The sequence below is a fragment of the Mytilus californianus genome, unplaced genomic scaffold, assembly GCF_021869535.1.
Source record: "Mytilus californianus isolate M0D057914Y unplaced genomic scaffold, xbMytCali1.0.p SCAF_3, whole genome shotgun sequence".
In the NCBI taxonomy this organism is placed as follows: Eukaryota; Metazoa; Mollusca; class Bivalvia; order Mytilida; family Mytilidae; genus Mytilus; species Mytilus californianus.
The window spans coordinates 83,291,352-83,313,356 of record NW_026262679.1 but is presented as its reverse complement, the minus strand read 5'-3'; the positions used below and the strand labels follow the sequence as shown (position 1 = coordinate 83,313,356).

The following is a 22,005-nucleotide window of genomic DNA, read 5'->3' as shown; positions in this document are numbered from 1 at the left end:
CGAAGCAGACCACAGCTTTTTAGAAAGCTGAAACTTGGTGTGGATAAGATTATCTTCCATATAAAGAGGGATAACTCTAATAAATTTCGTAACATTTTACAATGAAAAAATATTATTGAATATAATTAGTAACACAATGCATTCAAACTTATTATAATCTTACATGAAGATAACAATGTGACACACACACACACATATATATATACATATCTGTATAAAAACTTATTTTAAAAAGTGTTGTTAGTGCATCATCTGACCAATAACCCAAAATAAAGGGGACATAACTGTGTAAATAAACACAACATCTGCCTGTGAGAGGTTTTTTAGCGATAATGATAAGATAAACCTACTTAGAAGAAGTCAGAATGTCGGACACAAACTTAACTGCAATTTTAAAGAAGCAAGGAGATATTCAGCTCGTACGTACAACATGACATTTCCATTTAAACTGTTTAAACCAGCATTTCTTGTTTATTAATATATTTCAGTTGCAATCAGCTGATTCAAACACAGTTCAAAGGTGCACTTCAGAAGTTCAAGTGTTATCATAATATATAAACGTTATTGTGACCTGTCTGAATTTAAGACAGCCCTATCTTCTTCAGCAAACATTTGTTTGTACATTGTTAGGATGCATTTCCAACTATTAACTGATTAGAGTGGGGTGCTCATTTTCGCCATAATTTCCATGTTTTCTGCAGTTTATGTTGAGGTCTTTATGTTTTTGAAGTATACTGATATTTCTATATGAAGATAACATCAAAAGCAAAATATTCTTAGCTTGAAAACGTGTTTCTTTGAAAAATTCATCTGAAAAGTTAGATTAAAGGCTATTTGAAATTTCCTGATGTTTTGTCAAAATGGGACACATATTCGCCATTTTTACACATCTATTTAAAACCAAATAACTGCAGCTTTAAACAATATTTATCAAATCAATTTCATTATAGATGAATAGCAGACATTTCAAAGGTGTAAAGAACTGAAATTTAGGGCAATCAGTCAAAGAATTACTAAGAAATACTTCTTTAAAATTGTGTTTTTCATTCAGGAAATTGGCCGAAAATCGTTGTCTGTTTTACGGTCCTTTGCGGTAAGTGCCGACATTTTGTCTAAGTTTAAAAAATAATCATATTTGTTATAATATTAATTACCGGCATATTTCTTCCATTTCAGCCATCCTTTGAAGTTTTTACACCTCAAAATCACAAAACAGCGAAATTGTGTCCCCGGCGAATATGTGCGCCCCACTCTAACACTTAAACAACAATTTCATGTAAAAAATGCCAAAATAATACTATAGGCCTAATAAACTTAAAGATAATATTTATTAGCTCAAACAGTCACATTTACAAGAAATGGTTAAGGCATGATTATAAAGTAAAGACAACGAAACAGACAATTGCACAGTAAAAAAGAAAAAGAAAAGAGGGTGGTCGACAGCAGTGGCTTTCATATGAGAATAAAAAAAAATACGATACGGTGCAGTCTAGTGTATTCGCGCATCTAAGACTTTTGGCTTCACTTTGGTAATCTCATAAAACCAATATGGCAATAATCGAATAATATTGTGTGAACAAATTCATGACATACTTTAATTTCATGAATTCTTCTTTATGCATGTTATGCATGTTTTCACTCTTAATACATTTGTATTTAATGTACCGGGTAATGTGTGTCTAAAATAAGGGAAACCTGTTTGACAGTTCTTCAAATGTCCGGTGATTTTCGCACATGCCTTCTAAAAATAGCTAATTTTGAATACAGGAAAGATTTTATAGTCAGGGGTACTACTTATATAAGTGATTTCATTATCACCTATTTCAGTGTTTTGAAAAATTCAGTTATCACCTATTTAAGTGATTTTGGTGTTTCCTTTGATCTTCAAATGCTAATTTCATTAGCTTTCCATATTTTGACAAATTTTTCTTTAATTTTCCTACATAGATCAATTATCCCTTTCTCTTTTGTATTAATTTCACCAGTGCGCTTGGACAGTAAGTTAGTGCGCTAAAGCTTTTAATTGTACCCTTGGAAATTTTTCTGTAATCAAATATTCATTAACTACTCCAGGGACTTTCTATACTGACTAGCTTAGTATAGAAAGACCCTCACTACTCTTACAATCAGACAAAGGTCAACAATTTTAAGTAACCTGATTGGTGTTCTTTAGAGTTAGAATGATCACTTCAAGGTTATGTCCTGATCTAAAAATTATTCCAGTTTATGCATATTTTGAGTCTGTGTCTATTTTTGTGGAAATTTTCAATTTTTCAAAGCCATAATCACTTAAAGATGTGATTCTGAAATCACTTGTATAAGTAGTACCCCTGACTGATACTGGGAGATATACTGTGAATTCATTTTTATGCCCCCGCCGTAGCGGTAGGGGCATTAAGTTTTACACTTGTCCTTTGGTACGTACGTACGTCCCAAAATTGGTTTCCGTTCTCTAACTTAAGTTTGCCTCAACCAAATGTTATGAAACTTATACACAATGCTTATTACCACAAAACACAGATCAAGTTTGAATTTTGGTGGCGTCACTTTAACCGTTCTAGAGTTATGCCCCTTTATAAATGGAAAAATTGCAAAAAAAGTTTCCGTTCTCTAACTTAAGTTTGCCTCAACCAAATGTTATGAAACTTATACACAATGCTTATTACAATGTACCACAGAACACAGATCAAGTTTGAATTTTGATGGTGTCACTTTAACCGTTCTAGAGTTATGCCCCTTTATAAATAGAAAAATTGAAAATTTTTATTTTCTTCTAAATATCAAGTAATTTTTAAAATTGGAGTTATCTTCCTTTGTCCATGATTATAGTTGCATCAACTACAATCAATGCTTTATACAATGCAATGTTTAATTTTGACTTCCACTGATAAACACAGATCAAGTTGAATTTGGGTAGTGTCACTTTAACCATTATTGAGTTATGCCCTTTATAAATCGAAAGATTGCAAAATTTTTAATTTCCATCTGTAACTTAAGTTTGCCCCAACCAAACATTATGAAACCTATACACAATATTCATTACCACAAAACTAAGATCAAGTACACATTTTTTGTTTCTGTTTTCTAACTTTAGTTTGCCTCAACCAAATGTTATGAATCTTATACACAATGCTTATTACTACATAATACAGATTAAGTACGAAATTTGGTGGCAACGCTTTTAGCATTCTTGCGTTCTGTCCCTTTATAAACAGAAAAATTGCTGAATTTTTTGTTTCCGTTCTCTAACTTTAGTTTGTCTCAACCAAATGTAATAAAATTTATACACAACCGTTCTAGAGTTATGTGTGTTTACAAATAGAAAAATTGCTGAATTTTTAGTTTCTGTTCTCTACTTAAGTTAGCCTCAACCAAATGTTATGAGACTTACACACAATGCTTATTACCACAAAACTCAGATCAAGTTCAAATTTGGGTAGCCTCACTTTTACCGTTCTTCAGTTATATCCCTTTATAACTATATGATATGCAAGCGGGGGCATAATCTGTGTCCACATGTGGACACTATCCACATTTATTATTCATAGAATTCATTGGATACCAATTTTCATGGATATTGTGGTTACAGGAGAACCACAAATTGAAATGTTAAACGAATTCCAAATTTCCCTATTGGAATGTATGCAGACTTTGGCAAAACCAGGAAATCAAATATCCATGAAAATGTAAGTTTTCCTCAATCCACGAAAATTGGTACCCACGAAAATAAAAGAATCCACAGTATTTCAGTTTGAACCAAACAGACTGCCAAGGATGCCCATTTTTCAACCAATGTTTAAAGTCTTGTAGTGAAATACCATTGTTCGGAAAGCAACTACTACTATAAATAACCCCTGGTTTTCTGGAAATCTTAAATAAGTATACTATGGACATAATGGAGGGCATTAATCCTCAAATTTTAAAAACTCATGGACAAGTCAATTTTGACTCAAAATGGTCTAAATATATTTCTTTTTCACCAAGTCTCATTTCTGCAAATTTATTGTTTGGTTTAAGTAAATAATGTCACCAAAAGCACTATTTCTTGTCAGGGAAGGGCTACTTTTACATATGTTCTAAATTGGAGTTGGTGAATTGCTGAAATTGTGTATAAATCCTACATTTATAAATTGTTGGTTTATCAATATTCTTAAAAATGCCTGAAAAGATTTAAATTGTATATATCCAAAATTTAATTACAAGAAACAAAATGCCTCTAGCTGAAGTTGAAAAAGAATTGTTTGAAAACAGTTGTAGGAGTATATATGTCTTTAGAAAATGGCTTTGTGATTGTTTGCTGTTCTCATTGTTTGATGGGTCATAAAATACTTAATACTAAGAATAGAAATACTGAATTTGGAATTTTATCCTGATAAACTTACAATGTATTTACCTTTTATATATACCATATACATGATATATATCCCTGGTTTTCCATGAAGATAACACATTGCATATATTAAGGTACACAAATAAATTTTTACAGTCAATAAGGCAAAGGGATACCTTTATATTCCTGAATTCTACAGAGAATGACATAATCACTATTGAGGGTGGTAAAGGGTTATTTTCGTGCAATGTGTTTTGCCATTTTTATTTCACGTGCAGCCGTGAAAAAGGTTCCTTATTCACCGTGTTTTGGAAATCGGTAAAAAGATCAACATGCGAGAAATTTTTAATTGTTCGTTCATCGTGAAATGGCAATTTTATTTCACGTTCTTCTGTGCAGATACCCCCCTTTAAGCCCCTCACTATTGTACCTGGAAGAAATATGTTAGTGCACTTAGATTATCAAATCTAGCCATGTCTAATTCGAGACAATTAATGTGAATAAATGGAGGTGTAGTGTATACAGTTGTATTAATTAATAAAACATCAAACCACCACACAATAACCTTAAGACATAGGTAGATCAGTATATTCTATAAATATAAAAATATATGATATATTTTAGGAAGACATCCCTATTCCAGAACCAGGTCCAGGGGGTAAGTGACTTCCTAAGTACAATGTATCAAAATAGTGGTCCATACTTAATATTTATGATATTTTGCATATAAACATTAAAACACATAAAATTACTATTATTAAAGTATTACATTAAACGCACATAGTTTTTAGGATACTATAACTTACTTTCAGCACTTTCTACCCTACTTAAATAAAATTATTTTCACTATTCTCTGACTTTTTTTTTATTTATTCATAAACGATAAGATAAGATTCAAGTTTGATATATTCACATTATTTTCTATTTGTAAAAGTCACATAAGTAAATTGTTGGTGAAAAGTATTTGGATCACAGTATTAATCCCTCTGACTGGTGATTACTTTAATACAGTGAATGTTGATCATTATACCCTGCTTTAAAAAAGTGGGGTTATACTGTTTTACCTCTGTCTGTCCATCCATCCGTCCATCCATCCATCCGTCAGTCCATCCATCCATCAGTCCATCCATCCGTCCGTCTGTCCGTCCGTCCCATCAATATTTTTTTGTCGCATCTTTCTCAAGAACTACATTATAAGGATTTCTGAAATTTGGTTTCAGGGTTTATATAAGTCAGGTAGACAGTGTGATGCGTTTTCAGATTCATCACTCAACAACTTCCTGTTTACCGTCAAGTATTTGGGCGGGGGTATCATCAGTGAGCAGTAGCTTGCAGTTTTACTTGTTTTACATGTTTTATTTCATTGTTCTTAAATAGAAAAATACTCAAGGTTGTCATAAACCTCAATATTGTATGTAAAACTAACAGTTAACATGCTCTATTCCAAAGTTATTGTACTGGAACTACTGCTGTATTTTAGAGGTACAGTTATGTATGCAGCATGTGGGTATCTGTGGATCAGATGTACACTACTGGAAACATGGAGCTATTGGAGATTTTGTTGTCAAGGCACCAATGATACTTGGACATGAAGCTAGCGGAGTCGTCAGTAAACTAGGCAAAGGGGTTAGCAATCTTCAAATTGGTATGGTATAATTTTGATTTACTGTGGATTCATATATTTTCGTGGGTACCAATTTTGTTGATCAAGGAAAATTTCTATTTTTGTGGATATTTAATTTCTTGGTTTTGCCAACTTCTGCAAACAAGCCTATAGAAAATTTGAATTTCGTTAGGCCATAAAAAAGAATATGTTTGTTTGCCCTAACCCTACCTACCTTGAAAATAGTGCTTACTCAAAATCTTTTATTGTCCTGATGTGAAAAAGTTTGTTATGCCCCCGCCGTAGCGGTTTCCGTTCTTTAACTTGAGTTTGCCTCAACCAAATGTTATGAAACTTATACACAATGCTTATTACCACAAAACACAGATCAAGTTTGAATTTTGTTGGCGTCACTTTAAGCGTTCTAGAGTTATGCCCCTTTATAAATGGAAAAATTGCAAAATTTTTATTTTCTTGTAAATATCAAGTAATTTTTAAAATTGGAGTTATCTTCCTTTGTCCATGATTATAGTTGAATCAACTACAATCATTGCTTTATACAATGCAATTTCCATTGATAAAACACAGATCAAGTTGAATTTGGGTAGTGTCACTTTAACCATTATTGAGTTATGCCCCTTTATAAATCGAAAGATTGCAAAATTTTTAGTTTCCATTCTGTAACTTAAGTTTGCCCCAATCAAACATTATGAAACCTATACACAATATTCATTACCATAAAACTAAGTTCAAGTACAAATTTTTTATTTCTGTTTTCTAACTTTAGTTTGCTTCAACCAAATGTTATGAAACTTATACACAATGCTTATTACTACATAATACAGATTAAGTACAAAATTTGGTGGCGACACTTTTACCATTCTTGAGTTATGTCCCTTTATAAACATAAAAATTGCTGAATTTTTTAGTTTGTCTCAACCAAATGTTATAAAACTTATATACAACCGTTCTAGAGTTATGCGTGTTCACAAATAGAAAAATTGCTGAATTTTTAGTTTCTGTTCTCTACTTAAATTAGCCTCAACCAAATGTTATGAGACTTTCACACAATGCTTATTACCACAAAACTCAGATCAAGTTCAAATTTGGGTAGCGTCACTTTTACCGTTCTTCAGTTATGTCCCATTATAACTATATGATATGCAAGCGGGGGCATCATCTGTGTTCACATGTGGACACTATCCACATTTATTTGGTCAAAATATAAACTAAACCTCGTATTTATTAATTTTTTTAATCAGATAGGCATGAAGACTCAAAATACATCTGACACTTCAATTTCTCTTTGCTGAAAAAAAAAGAAAATGCCTACCTACCTACCCACTGTCTCTCTACCTTTGGGTAGGGTTTGGGCTCACCCAAATATTTTAAAGTGTGGCCCTGAACATTTAAATTTGTGGTTCTCCTATACCAGCGAAATCAACAAAAACTGGTATCCCATGAATAATAATGAATCCACATTACCGGTAGGTTGATTACTGTAAATATAGAAACTATTGTATATTACAATATTATAGTTGGACAATCTAAACAAATGCAAGTGAAGTGCTGCATACAAATAATAGTACTAAAATTAAGATGCTACAGTAGTTTTTTTTGCAGCACCTATTATGTGGCAAGCATCGCAAAAATTTCTGAATTTACAGTATTTTCTATCTGTAACAGTGTAAATATTATATTGAAATGCCAATTTAACAAGGAAGTTATTATTCCTACCAATATTGATTGATGGTTTGTTGCTTAGCGTCCAGTGGCAAATATTTAATGCATGTTCAGGACGAACAAATATTGATGAAATGGGGAGTTTAATGATTGCCATAACTACATATAGTATTAGAGAATGCTTACTAAAAAGATTTGTGTACGAACATCTGTACATTATATTAGATAATACTATAGCTAGTCTATAAAAGACACAAATGATCAAACACACTTTTTGATGGATAATTTGACATTTTATGTAACAAGAACAGTTGAAGGTGATAAAGGAATTAAGGACCATGTATGTCAGCTTCTTGAAAACTTGGATTGCTTAAGTTGGAACACAACAAGAAAAGCAAGATTCCATATTTCTGCTTGTATATTCTTAGTCAGTTCAGTTAGGTTTTTTTTTCTTGTTTTTCAACAACATTAGGTTTTATAAACTCAGAGTTTAAGATTTGACAAACTCCACATTAAAGAAAAAAAGGTTATATCTGATAATAAATAAAATAATCTAAGAACTTTTTTATTATGGCCCGCCAACTTAGGTGGGGGCCATATAGTTTTACCTTACCTGTCATTCTGTCATTCCCCAATGAACAGTTATACAGACTTTTTTTCTAAATGCCTTCACATATTGAGCTAATTTCTAGTATGTGAGTCTACTCTAATGAGTTACAGATTGAGTTTAGGTTTTGTTCCACTCAACCGATTTTTGACAAATAACAGTCTTTGGACTTTGAAAATGTTGTGGAAATAACAGTTATACAGATTTTTTTTTCTAAAGGCCTTCACATAGTATGTGAGTCAACTATGATGAGTTACAGATCAAGTTTACGTTTGATTCCACTCCACTGATACGTTGCTAAAATTAAGGGCTTTGGACTTTGAAAATTTCCACTTCTAAAAATGGCAACCTTTTTTTGCGAGCAGGGCCATTCGTGTCATTTGGACACATCTAGTTGACAGTGAGCTTTTTGTTTCCAGACTTAAAAACCAAGGACGGTTTTAATTAAATTGTTGAATGAAAAATTGAAATTTTGCTAATTTTGACATAAAAAAAAGAATGCCTTTACATAAAGTTTCAACAACAAAAAAAGACCTATTTTCTATCTAGCCATTGTTTTAACTATGAATCATTGTGATTATGGCCATTACATCCTAACTTTAGTTTTATATATATCCTTTTGAAACAGCATACTTTTAATAAAGGGTTAAATGTTTGTAGGTGAATATGACTTATAAATTATTTTGATATTCTACATTTTAAATATTCTCAAATATTACCAAAATTTTATCTTTTGTTTGTAATTCTTTAACATAATAAATGTCAGTAGCGGAAAATCTGTTGAACAGGATTGGCTTAGGAATTAAATAATGTTAAAGCTAACAAATAGGTTGATTCATTCAAAGGAGCAGTTGCAAAATGATTGTTTCATTAAATTTTATAAAATACTTGCTTCCATTTTAAGTTTTCATACTATCAAAATATTTACAAATGTACATAATCAAATATTTCTTGTATTTTCAGGAGACAGAGTAGCCATAGAGCCAGGAGTACCCTGTCGGTTATGTTCTCATTGTAAACATGGCCGATATAACCTTTGTCCAGACATGAAATTTTGTGCTACACCTCCGATTCATGGTAACTTAGCCAGATATTATGTCCATGCTGCAGATTTCTGTTTTAAGTAAGTTCAAGGTGGCATTCACACAATTAATTAATATCAATCTCATCGTCAATCCTTCATACTTTTTATTAACCGTAATTAACTGTTTTAATCTGGGGAAATTATCAGAATAAGAATTTTGGAAAGATATAAAAAACATCTGATTGAAACCCCTTGCATTCTGATATTATCTATAGTGCTCCTGATTAGCATGAAAGAGGAAAAAATCAAGTTTCAAGACAAAAACGACTTACCTTTTAATACAAAATGTTGAAAATAGAAATGAAGAACCTTTGTACTGAAATGTATACAAAAGTATGGTGTAATAATGTTAGTTATGTTTCAATAGATTACCAGATAATATGAGTACAGAAGAAGGAGCTTTGTTGGAGCCATTGTCTGTAGGAGTTCATGCTTGTAATAGGGGAGGTGTTACTTTAGGCAGCAAGGTTCTTATTTGTGGAGCTGGTATGTACATATAGTAAAATAGTTTATTTTTAATGATTTTATTTGTATAAAAGAATAGGTAGAGACAATTATATGATGTAAGATTAAAACAAAAGACAGTCTGCACATACTGTGGATTCATTTTTGTCGAGCCTGCGACTTTTGTCGCAAAAGCGAGACATAGCGATCCGACATTCCGTCGTTGGTGTCGTCGTCGTAGGCAAGACACTGGGTTCCGTGGAACCCTTACAAATTTTTTTTCATGGGTACCAATTTACGTCATGTACGTGGATTGAGGAAAAAAATATTTTCGTGGATATTTTATTTCGTGGATTTGCCAAAGTCTGCATTACAAGCCTGTAGAAAATGTGTACTTTGTTGAACATTTAGATTTGTGGTTTACCCCATACCCATGAAATCCACAGAAATTGTTATCACACAAATAATAATGAAGAATCCTCAGTAATTTTTTATCTATGTTTAAAGAGACCACAGAAAATCTGCCATCAATTTGAAAACCTGTAATTAACAAAATAAAATTGGATATGACAAGATATCTCATGTAAACTAAATGCTACATATATAATTTATTGACTAAAATTAATCAGTATGTAAACAAATCACCTATGTGTCAAATAAAAAGTACTGAATGGGGTATTAACGCTAGTATTCAAGCTTTCTACATCAACACATAATTAAAAAATAATGATTGTAAACTGTATACAATACTTAAAGGGACATTAGCTGTCAAATTCATGTAAACTGATATAATCCAAAATCTTGTATATTATTTATAACATACTAAAAAGTCCAAAAGAAACAATTAACAATGCATGAACTACTTATGATGTACATTGTATCAGCAATTCATACATATTTTAGAATAGATGCTATCTAATTATCCATTGAGATGTTCACTTTTCAATGTTGACATTCTTTTCATTTTAATGAATGAACACGCTGACAACATGTTGATTACATGTGCAACACATCTCCACTAAGGTTTGAATTAAAGGTTACATGAATATAGATTTAAATGAGGTAGAATTATTGACTTGCAAGGCAGTAATACATCAGCAATGTTTTTAGCTTCTTTGGATGAAGTTGAACCAAAACTGACTGCTGATTGCAAAATATTGTTTCTATCTTCCGGTTTTTTATATGTTTGAAACAAACAAAAAAAATCATATTTTATTTATTGTCATATTTGTAGCTTTATTTGTATTTTAACTTTCAAAATGTTACATAAAATTGGAAAGTTTGCAGACGTAATATATGTTGTTACTGTTTTAAATGTAATCATAATTTAGATGTTTATAGTTATTAGTAGTATGTCATTTATACATGTATTTTATATTATCATGCTTTTTATATAATATATAACCGCCATAAAATGTTACCATTATACAAGGAAATTATAACAGACATTTACATAATAGTATACCATTTATATTGTAGGTCCAATTGGTCTAGTAAATGTATTAACAGCCAGGGCCAATGGAGCTGCTGTTGTTTGTATTACAGGTATAGAAAATAAAATTAAGTTTATATCTTCTGTTTTTGGGGATATACAGAGCACATTATTTTTTTTATACTTTGAGTATTTTATTTTAAGTAATATGTGTCATACTAAAATTGTGACATTGCTTTTATTCTGTACTTTTGAGGATTGTTAAATTCAGTATATATATTGTAATATTTTTCATGAAATGAAAGTAAGAGAAATGCTTTTCTTAAGAACATAAAAAACATTATGTTTTCGAAAAAAATATTTTGTTAAAGTCTTTCTTGTAGTTAAAAAAAGTTGTACGCCTTCAGCTTCACAGTTTTTGAGGTTATTTTAGAATTATATAGGTAGTAAAATATGAAAGAAAAAATGAAAGAAACTTCATTGTAGAATTAAAGAAGTAAATATACACTTAACATACAAAATACTCGGTAGAAAACAATTCTAAGTTGATAACACAACTGTGTAGAAAAAAGACAACACTGCTATGTAGACAACACTACCATTTACACAACACTACTCTAACACAAGTTTACGATAGGGGAAGGGTTTGGCGCCAGCAAACATGTTTAACCCCACCACATTCTATATGTGCCTGTCCCAAGTCAGGAGCCTGTAATTGAGTGGTTGTTGTTTTTTGCTGTTTCTCATATTTGTGTTTTCCTTTATTGTTTTGCATAGTTTGTTCTTGGGATGTGCCATTACACCACTGTTCCAGATAAGAGGGTGGGCACCTTTAAACATGTTTGACCCTGCTGCATTTTTTGTGTGTCTGTCCAAAGTCAGGAGCCTGTAGTTCAGTGGTTGTCGTTGTTTCATGTCTGTCATATTTTTTTTTTCGTAAATTGTTTTGTTATAAATTAGGCAGTTGTTTTTATACGCCCGTTTACGGGACGTATTATGGTATACCGTTGTCCGTCTGTCCTTCCGTCTGTCCGTCGTCAACATGTCGGACATTAACTCAAAAATGCTTTAACCAATATGCATAAAACTTTGGTGAATTGTTTATATCTATTGATGTAGGCTCCCTTTCGTTTTTTATAAAATTTAGATTTTACATTTCAGAGTTATGGGTTTTATTCATTAAAAAAAGGGGGATTTTCCAGTTTTCGGACAATAAGTCAAGAATGCTTTCACCAACTTGCAAGAAATTGTGGTGAATTGTTTATATCTATTGACATTAGCTCCCTTTCGATTTTTATGAATTTTAGATTTTACATTTCCGAGTTACAGGGTTTTATTCATAAAAAAAGGGGGGATTTTCCAGTTTTCGGACAAAAACTCAAAAAATGCTTTCAGCAATTCTTATGAAACTTTGGTGAATTGTTTGTATATATTGATGTAAGCTCCCTTTAGAATTTTATAAATTTTACATTTTACATTTCTGAGTTATGGGGTTTTATTCATTAAAAAAAGGGGTGATTTTCCAGTTTTTGGACAATAACTCAAAAATGCTGTCACCAATTCTCATGAAACTTTGGTGATTTGTTTATATCTATTGATGTAAGCTCCCTTTTTATTTTCATAAATTTCTAATATGACATTGAGAATTAATTGAACTTTATTTGTTTATAGTCTGACAACAGATTTACTAAGTATTGCACAACAGCAAGAAATCTTTAATTGAATATAAATTCAATTCATATAACCAATTTCAAGTTCTTTGACTACATTTATTCAGAAACCTATAATATGTCAAATATTTAATTACAATCCAAATTCAGACCTGAATCAAGCTTGAATATTGTGTCCATTTTTGCCCCAACTGTTCAGGGTTGGACCTCTGCGGGCGTATCCAGCTGCGCTCAGCGAAGCAGTTTATTTTCAGTTGAATTGTTTCATATTTTTCATGTCGGGGCCTTTTTATAGCTGACTATATAGTATGGTAGTCAGTAAAGGTAGTCTTTTCCTCAATTCCTCTCACCATATCGTAAACTTGGATATGTATGATGAATCTTTGAGGAGCTGAGACATTTTCACATGTGTGGTGAAATTTTCGGGTTACAAGATTCATTTTTCTGTAGCATACCCTGTAAAGCCCTTTGTGATGTGGCTTCTTGAAGTAAAAAGTACCTTTTTTCACACAATAAGTTCTTTGAAAATTTAGTTCTTTCCATACTTTAATAACTCCATAGTTTTAGACCTTTATTCTATGGTCCTCTGCTCTTCAAATCAGCACAAATGGTTAAGCTCAGTCACTTTTTAAAAATTGAAACGTGTCCAATATCAATGCACAGAGATTTTTTGTTTGTGTACTATATTTGAATACCTCAATTTGAGGAGTATTAGGGATATTGACCCATATTAAGACAAAAATACTCTGAAGGCAACACTCCTCTATAGACAAGACAACAATAATCTATAGACAAGACAACACTACTCTATAGACAAGACACCAATACTCTATAGACAAGACAACAATACTCTGTAGACAAGACAACAATACTCTGTAGACAAGACACCAATACTCTGTAGACAAGACAACAATACTCTGTAAATTAGACAACAATAATCTGTAGACAAGACAACAATAATCTGTAGACAAGACAACAATACTCTGTAGACAAGACACCAATAATCTGTAGACAAGACAACAATACTCTGTAGACAAGACACCAATACTCTTTAGACAAGACACCAATACTCTGTAAATTAGACAACAATACTCTGTAAATTAGACAACAATACTCTGTAGACAAGACACCAATAATCTGTAGACAAGACAACAATACTCTGTAGACAAGACAACAATACTCTGTAGACAAGACACCAATAATCTGCAGACAAGACAACAATACTCTGTAGACAAGACACCAATAATCTGTAGACAAGACAACAATACTCTGTAGACAAGACACCAATACTCTGTAGACAAGACAACAATACTCTGTAAATTAGACAACAATACTCTGTAGACAAGACACCAATAATCTGTAGACAAGACAACAATACTCTGTAGACAAGACACCAATAATCTGTAGACAAGACAACAATACTCTGTAGACAAGACACCAATACTCTGTAGACAAGACAACAATACTCTGTAAATTAGACAACAATACTCTGTAGACAAGACACCAATAATCTGTAGACAAGAAAACAATACTCTGTAGACAAGACACCAATAATCTGTAGACAAGTCAACAATACACTGTAGACAAGACACCAATACTCTGTAGACAAGACAACAATACTCTGTAAATTAGACAACAATACTCTGTAGACAAGACACCAATAATCTGTTCAGCTGTCCTTTTTAACTTGTAAACCATATGCATACCCTTGGTATTTACTTCCAGGATTTTTCCTTAGTGTGCTGTTTTATATTTGGGTCTAACAAGTGCTTTCTATAACTTGACTGTATCCTATTACATTAATAGTTTTTGTTTCCAGTGTACCAGGAATGAGTTTCACAAAAAATCTTACGACTAAAGTGGATCGTAAGTATACTTAATTGTGTAAGACTTACGATCGACATTAGTTGTAAGATATTTTGTGAAACTGACTCCAGTATCTTATTGTTTAATTATCTTTATCTAGAAATATTTAATTGATATGTTGTTTTGTCATTTGCTGTTTTATTAAAAAGTGTATCAAAAATATTCACACTTCATTCTGGTGGAAATGTGAAATTCAGGTAAATCCATACACAAGGAGCAATTTACAAAAATGTTAACACAATTGTTCTGTTGTTTTTTTAATTTCTTTTTCTGTACATTTTACAACAATTTTAATAGGGAAATGGGGTTACTGTAATGAATGCCTAGAATAAACTTTTTGTAAAAAAACTGAAAAAACCTCTACTATAACAACAAACCAAACAAAGGCGGAGATAAATTGTAAAAAGAGAAAATGATTGTTATGATCTACTTGAAAAGTCATTGAAAAAGGGAACAAAAAAGATGTATGAACCCTGTAATCATAAACACTGTCAAATATAAATGAAAAAAACATGGAATATTGATTCTAATTAAATAAACTGTACAACATGAACATATTTCTATTGTCTTTAATTTGTTCTTACATCATTCAAAATTAGTAGACAACCAATCTAAACACTAATTTATGTGGAGATGAAGTGTAATATGAATATAACACATGACTAATTTCAAAAATTTATACATAGATATTGATCAATCAAGGTTGGATATGGCCAAGTCGATGGGAGCCACATACACACTGAAAGTAACCAGTAAAGACCCAAAAGAGATGGCACAGAAAGTTGAAGATGTAATGGGAGTACAGCCAGAGATTACTATCGAATGTAGTGGTGCTACTCCTAGTATTCAAACTGCTATTTATGTAAGTTTATTCATAGAAACAAAGATGTAGAAACCATTTTAAGATATAGTCAATATTATAAGACTTTGGTGATTTTCACACATATGTTATTTACGTAAGTTTAATCAAAGTAGCATAGATGTAGAAACCATTTTAAGATCTTCTGGTCAATATTGTAAGACTTGAGTCATTATCACACATATGTCATAATATTTATCACTGAGAAACACAAAGTTCTACATTTTATTGAAGATGGAAGGAAAATGGAAGTGTGTGTTGTTTTATTTAAACATATGTATTGTGTGCCTCCCTGAGGGTACCACCATCCCAGTTATTAATCAGCACTTCTGTATTTACATGAAATATCATTGATATGGTCATATTCATAAATTAAATGTTAACAAAACTTTGAATTGTTCGAAATGCTAAGGATTTTCTATCCTAGAAATAGATAATCTAAGCTGTATTTGGCAAAACCTTTTGGAATTTTGGGTCCTCAATGCTTTTTAACTATCTACTTTATTTTGGGCTTCTAACTTTTTTGATTCAAGCATCCTTGATGAGTCTTTTGTAGACAAAATATGCGTCTGGCGTATAAAATTATAAGCTGTAAAATCTTTGAAGCGTTTTTTTGGGGGGTTATATTTTGCACAGCTGTAGCATAATGTGTAAATGACTTGCATAATGTATAAAACACCATTTTAATCATTTAACCATCATCTTCTTTTTATGCAACCCCAAAAATTTGCCGCTCTAAAATGGTATGGCGATGTCGCCATTGTTGTCGTCGTCCAAAGACATTTGGTTTCCAGAAAATAACTTGAGTATAAGTGTATGGATCTCTATGAAATTGTACAACATGGTTCCATACCAATAAAGGAAGATTGGGATTGATATTGGGGGTAAAGACCATATCCGCTTAGGAATTAAAGGCCAAAAGGGGTAAAAATACAAGCATTTTTTTAAACTTTATTTGAATTGGTATATTTTTTTTCAAAGGGAAATAACTCAAACCACAATTTCTTTATAATTCACACTAAAACACACAACATTAATGTCACCTTTTGATATCACTTTTTAGAACATTTCTTAGCTAATATTTTCCCTTAATAAATAAATTAATTAAATTCTTGGTGTACATTGTACTAGGATATGCTGAATCTAACCGTGTATTTAGATTTTGGATGTTGGACTATTATAGGGAAAGTCCAATTTCAAATTTTTCTGTTCTTTGACCACATTCATTCTGTGTCAGGAACCTATGCTGTGTCAAATGTTTGATCACAATCCAAATACAGAGCAGTATCAAGCTTGAATGTAGTGTCCATACTTGCTCCAACTGTTCAGGGTTCGACCTCTGCATTTGTATGAAGCTGCACCTCATGGAACATTTTACTACTTGTGAATCAAAATTTATCAAATATTTTTTTACATAAATTTGAAGTAAAAAGGTAAATAGTTGACAAGAAATTATAATACAATGTAGAATACAATGTAGTAATTTATCAGTATCTTATGCTTGTGGAAGAAGTTGAATAAAATTCAGTACAAGCTGCACATTGATATCGAACTGGATTTCCCACCCTTTTTTTTCAAATATACATAAACTTAACTCAAGGCATCATTAAACAGTCATATTTTCAAGTAAAGCTGCAAAACATTATTTAATTTTTTTTTATTAAGAAAAAAAATGTAGAATAAAAAAACTTTCTCTTAATTTGAACTGGTTTATCTCCCTTCGCTCAGATATTGCATTTTTGAAGAAAAAGACTTTCTTCAAGTACAGGCTAATTGCAGTCTTTGATAAATCTATCATTTTAATACTTAACTATGTCAAAATCATTGATTTTTAGCTCACCTAGCCTAAAAGGCCAAGTGAGCTTTTCTCATCACTTGGCGTCCGTCGTCTGTCGTCATTGTCTGTCGTTAACTTTTACAAGAATCTTCTCCAACTGGGCCAAATTTAACAAAACTTGGCCACAATCATCATAAGGGTATCTAGTTAAAAAAATGTGTCAATGACCCCGCCTACCAACATGGCCACCATGTCTAGAAATAGAGCATAGGGGTAAAATGCAAGTTTGGTCTTCTATCTTGAAAACCACTATGAATGGAGAAAATCAGTTAGGGCGAAAATGTTCAGAATGATGAGATCTACTTATTGTCTAACAACTTCTTATAGTTATTGCCCTCGAATGACGAATTTTTACCAATTTTTTTCATTTTTGCCTATTATCTTGAATATTACAATACTTAGAGAGAAACTTTAAATGGCAAAAGTGATCAGCAAGACAAGATCTACAAATAAGTTCACTTGGTCCATATAGTCAGACAACTACTTATTGGAGTTATTACCCTTTGATAATGATTTTTACCCTTTTTTTTGCGTTTTTGCCTAATATCTGAAAAACTATAATCGATAGATAGTAAATTAAATTAGCAGAAATGATCAGCAAGACTTGATCTACAAATAAATCAAATAGCCAAAGTCATTAGTTGACTCCTTGTAGCAGTACTTGGTCTTTAATAATGATTTTTACCAATATTTTACGTTTTTGACTGCCGCTACTATCTTGAAAACTATAAAAGATAGCTAGACACTTTAAAAAGCAAAAATGATCAACAAGACAAGATCTACAAATAAGTAAAATTTAGCTGAACTTCTGGTTTTTTTTATTGTTGGTAAATTTTGGACAATGCATTTTGTTCTTGGTCTTCAGTGTGGGGGAAATTCAGATTTGAATGTAATGAATTTGGCATTGGATAGAAAATTATAAAAACATGTACATATTATGAGCTGAGTGTCTTAAAAACAAATTTCAAAACTGGTGGTTTTCTTTTTTTTTTTAACTTTCTGTAGCTAGAGAGAAAGATGTCACTGATACAACCTTCAGAGTAACAGAATTTCTTACTTTTTAATTATTTATGTACACAGAGTTCTTGAAATATTTTTTTCCATGGTGGTCCTTGATGAAAATCTATGATTTCTATTGCAAAATACCAAAATTGTGTCTGTTCTTTGCCAAATTTTGGTGGTGTCCAAACCTTTGGACCACCACTTTTCAAGAACTCTGTGTACAAATAACAAAATTAAAACAGTCACTTTATATTTTAAAATTATTATTTTTTATATTATAGCAAAATGAAAAAAAAAAATATATTGCTGGCAAATAAATATTTTATTGTTCTACCATACTCTTTATATATTTTCTGAATAGATTATTAGACCCAGTAGAATTTAATTTTGGCAGGCAACTAAATCAGGCGGATGTGTGGTATTAGTTGGTTTAGGACAAGCAGACATCACACTCCCAATAGTAAATGCCTCAGTCAGAGAAGTTGACATCAGGGGAATATTCAGATATGTTAACTGGTATGGATTGTAATACAGTTTGATATAAAAAATTGTGGATTCATTTAATTTCTTGGATACCAATTTTCATGGTTTAAGGAAAAATTGTGTATTGGTAGATATTTGGTTTTCATAGATATTCTTAAAATCCTATAGAAAATTGATACACATTGAAAATTGAAATTCGTGGTTCATCTTTACCAAAGGAATCCCTAAAAATTGGTACTCCACGAATTATAATGAATTCACAATAGTCAAATAAAAGGGCACAGTTTATGTTGTATTGCAGTATGAAAAAAATGAATTGAAGTAAGGAAATTTCATGGTTGCCGATATATGATTTTTAATAAAATTAAATTAAGAACTACTACATTTTACCTGTTACAAGTCAAGTCCACTTTAAAAATTATTTTTTGGTTATCAAATAAAATATCAGCTTACAGTTCATTCCAAGATAACTTGGGTCATTTAGAGTAAAATGGCTTGCAGTTCTTTGAGAGCCAGTGTGCAAAGAAATTGTAAAGAAGAATTATGTTTTATTATTTAAAGGGGCATTAGCTGTCAAATTCACGTTCACCGGTTAGACTCAAATTCTCATATTTGATGTATAACATACTAAAATGTATATCCAAATTACAAAGAGTATAAAATAAACAATGAACAATGCATGGGCACGATAATATATATATCAGCATTTTGTGTTTATTTTAGTCTTGATGCCATCTAATTAACCATCGAAATGCCTCTGAAAACTGCTGATGGTCATATAACCTGATATAAACATAAATATAATTATAAATAGATAGCGACCACATGCAATTGGATTTTTTTTAGGTCTGTTTGATATCATGATATAGGTTAAAACAATATGTTAATCATCGTTTTCACCTGTATAAGAATGATTTTTTGTGGATCAAACGAAATGGTTCAGCCTTGTTTCACTTTCAATGTTGACATTCTTTTCCTTCTAATAGCTGAGCATGCCTATTACATGCATAACCCATCTCAAGCTAAGGGGTTAAATTGAAGTTCACATGAATACTGATTCACATGATGTGGAATTAAGCACTTGCAAGTCAATAATACATCAGCAATGTTTTTGAGCTTATTTTGACAAATTTGGGCCAAACTAACTGCTTATGACGAAATATTGTTTTAAAAATCTGCTTTTATGATACTTGAAACAAAAAGAATTGTATTTGAAATTTTTTTTCTTACTTGTAGCTTATGCGGCATTGCCCCTTTAAATTCGTCATAAAATTCTGTTGTGGTTGTAAGTACAAATAATCCAGTAAAACAGGCTTAATTTACAACAAATTTAAATCTTTTAATTCTTATCAAATAATTTCAGAAGTTTCTACATAGTAAATACTCTTTTGCACATGTGTATATTTATTCCTGTTTGAAAATGTTTAATTTTGTTACAAACAATTGAATTCTTAAGATTTAGAGTGTTAAAGACCAATTTTTGGCATGTAAACTTGGAATTCAGGAACATTTTATACATTTTTTTTTCCACCTCCCTTCACATCTTTGTTTAGAAAATATGAATATATCACATATTATGACAAATTGTATTCATTTCAGACAGTCATAGAAGTTATGGCAGTTGTATTACAAAAAAATTGAAACAATTACTTTTATATCCAGTAAGTTGCTTTTAAACTCATATCAAAGCTAAACTGCCTCTAGTTGAACAATCTACTTGTTTACATTGACTGTTATATATATGTCAATGGGACAGCAAACCAGCAGTATGAAAAAAACAAAATACATTTAAAGGTCATTCTATAGCTTTTTTTCAGTCATTGTTAGGATAAAATAAAAGATTATTTTATTGAAAGCAGTTTTAATATTTTTCAGTTACCCAACTGCATTAGCAATGGTTGCTTCTGGTAAGGTGGATGTAAAGCCATTGATAACACATAGATTTAAACTGGAAGATACTCTCAAAGCATTTGAGACAACTTTCAAAGGAGAAGGAATCAAGGTCATGATAGAATGTGCTAAAAAGTGAAATGTTATGGGACAATTTGAGTAGATTTGGGAAGTAAATATTGGATAGATGTCTTTATTGTCATCAGTAGATAAGTTCACATACACAGAAAAATGAGGATAATCACAAATGGACCGGATGCTTCATTTTTATCATGTTCAGCCAGGGTACACGGTTGTATAAATGGAAAAAACATTTTAACATTTGTTACTTATATACTTATACTATATATGATTATGATAATCTGTAGAGAGAGATTTTCTTAGAACTCTGTTCAAGTCAAGTGCAATCTTTTTGCTGAAAAGCAAGTGATGATAATTGAAAACACTTAAAGGGTATTTTTTGTATTTAATAGCTTAAAGGATAAATTTGTTTTTATGGTGAGACATGGAAATATTATGTTAAAATTAATGAAAATTTCAATAGGATTGTTTTGTTTACAACGGTTCTCAATGATAATTTTTTTTTATATGAAAACTTTGTGTAATTATTTTTTGATAGACATTTAAAGGTTATATTTGAATGTTCCCCCTAGAAAAATATGTTATTGTATGTTGTCTTGAAATTCTAGAGATTATTCTTTAATCTTCTTTTGTTGTTGATATTATAGATATTTTAATCAAGAAATATATATTTTATGCATTTAGGTTTTCGTTTTATTTTCCTGCTCTAGACATCCATGAAAGTATAAAAAACCAACAACAATCCATCAACACAAATAACCAAAATAATCTAAATGTGCATGTACACAGTATATATATAAAGAAAATCAACCTAACAATGTTAGAGTAGATCTAATTCTTTACCTCCTCCCCAAGCGGGACTGAAACCTGTACTTTTCACTTCTCACTTCTACGACGACACTGCCTAGCATTGCGTAGATGCCTTATCCCCTCTAACTATAGCTGATAAAAATCAGCTTTCGTTTCGGGAGGTGTTACCTTCTCGTAGGAATTAAACAAGGATATCTGATACAATACACAAAGTATTTTATAAGTGTACAGGAATGATCCTACTTATATACAGTATATATATATATATATATATAAACAAGTCTAAATTGAAAACAACCTTCAAACCTATGGTTGCATTGGATA

At 31.2% G+C, this 22,005-nt stretch overlaps 1 protein-coding gene across 1 annotated transcript; it reads left to right on the top strand.

Annotated features, from left to right (window-relative positions):
- Positions 1-279: 279 nt before the first annotated feature.
- LOC127735230 (sorbitol dehydrogenase-like) lies at positions 280-21,554 on the top strand. Its single transcript, XM_052245348.1, has 9 exons — positions 280-419; positions 4,955-4,988; positions 5,811-5,975; positions 9,187-9,346; positions 9,675-9,793; positions 11,231-11,296; positions 15,406-15,581; positions 18,812-18,933; positions 20,776-21,554. Exons 1-9 carry the CDS (start codon positions 366-368, stop codon positions 20,927-20,929), a joined length of 1,050 nt encoding a protein of 349 aa, XP_052101308.1. The 5' UTR covers positions 280-365; the 3' UTR covers positions 20,930-21,554.
- The last annotated feature ends 451 nt before the right edge of the window (positions 21,555-22,005 follow it).

Bases quoted from the DNA above. Each gene is read 5' to 3' on its own strand.
- LOC127735230 (XM_052245348.1), top strand. From the start codon at position 366: ATGTCGGACACAAACTTAACTGCAATTTTAAAGAAGCAAGGAGATATT. The intron at 9,347-9,674 runs GTAAGTTCAAGG...ATGTTTCAATAG, and splicing joins GCTGCAGATTTCTGTTTTAA to ATTACCAGATAATATGAGTA. The intron at 18,934-20,775 runs GTATGGATTGTA...AATATTTTTCAG, and splicing joins ATATTCAGATATGTTAACTG to TTACCCAACTGCATTAGCAA.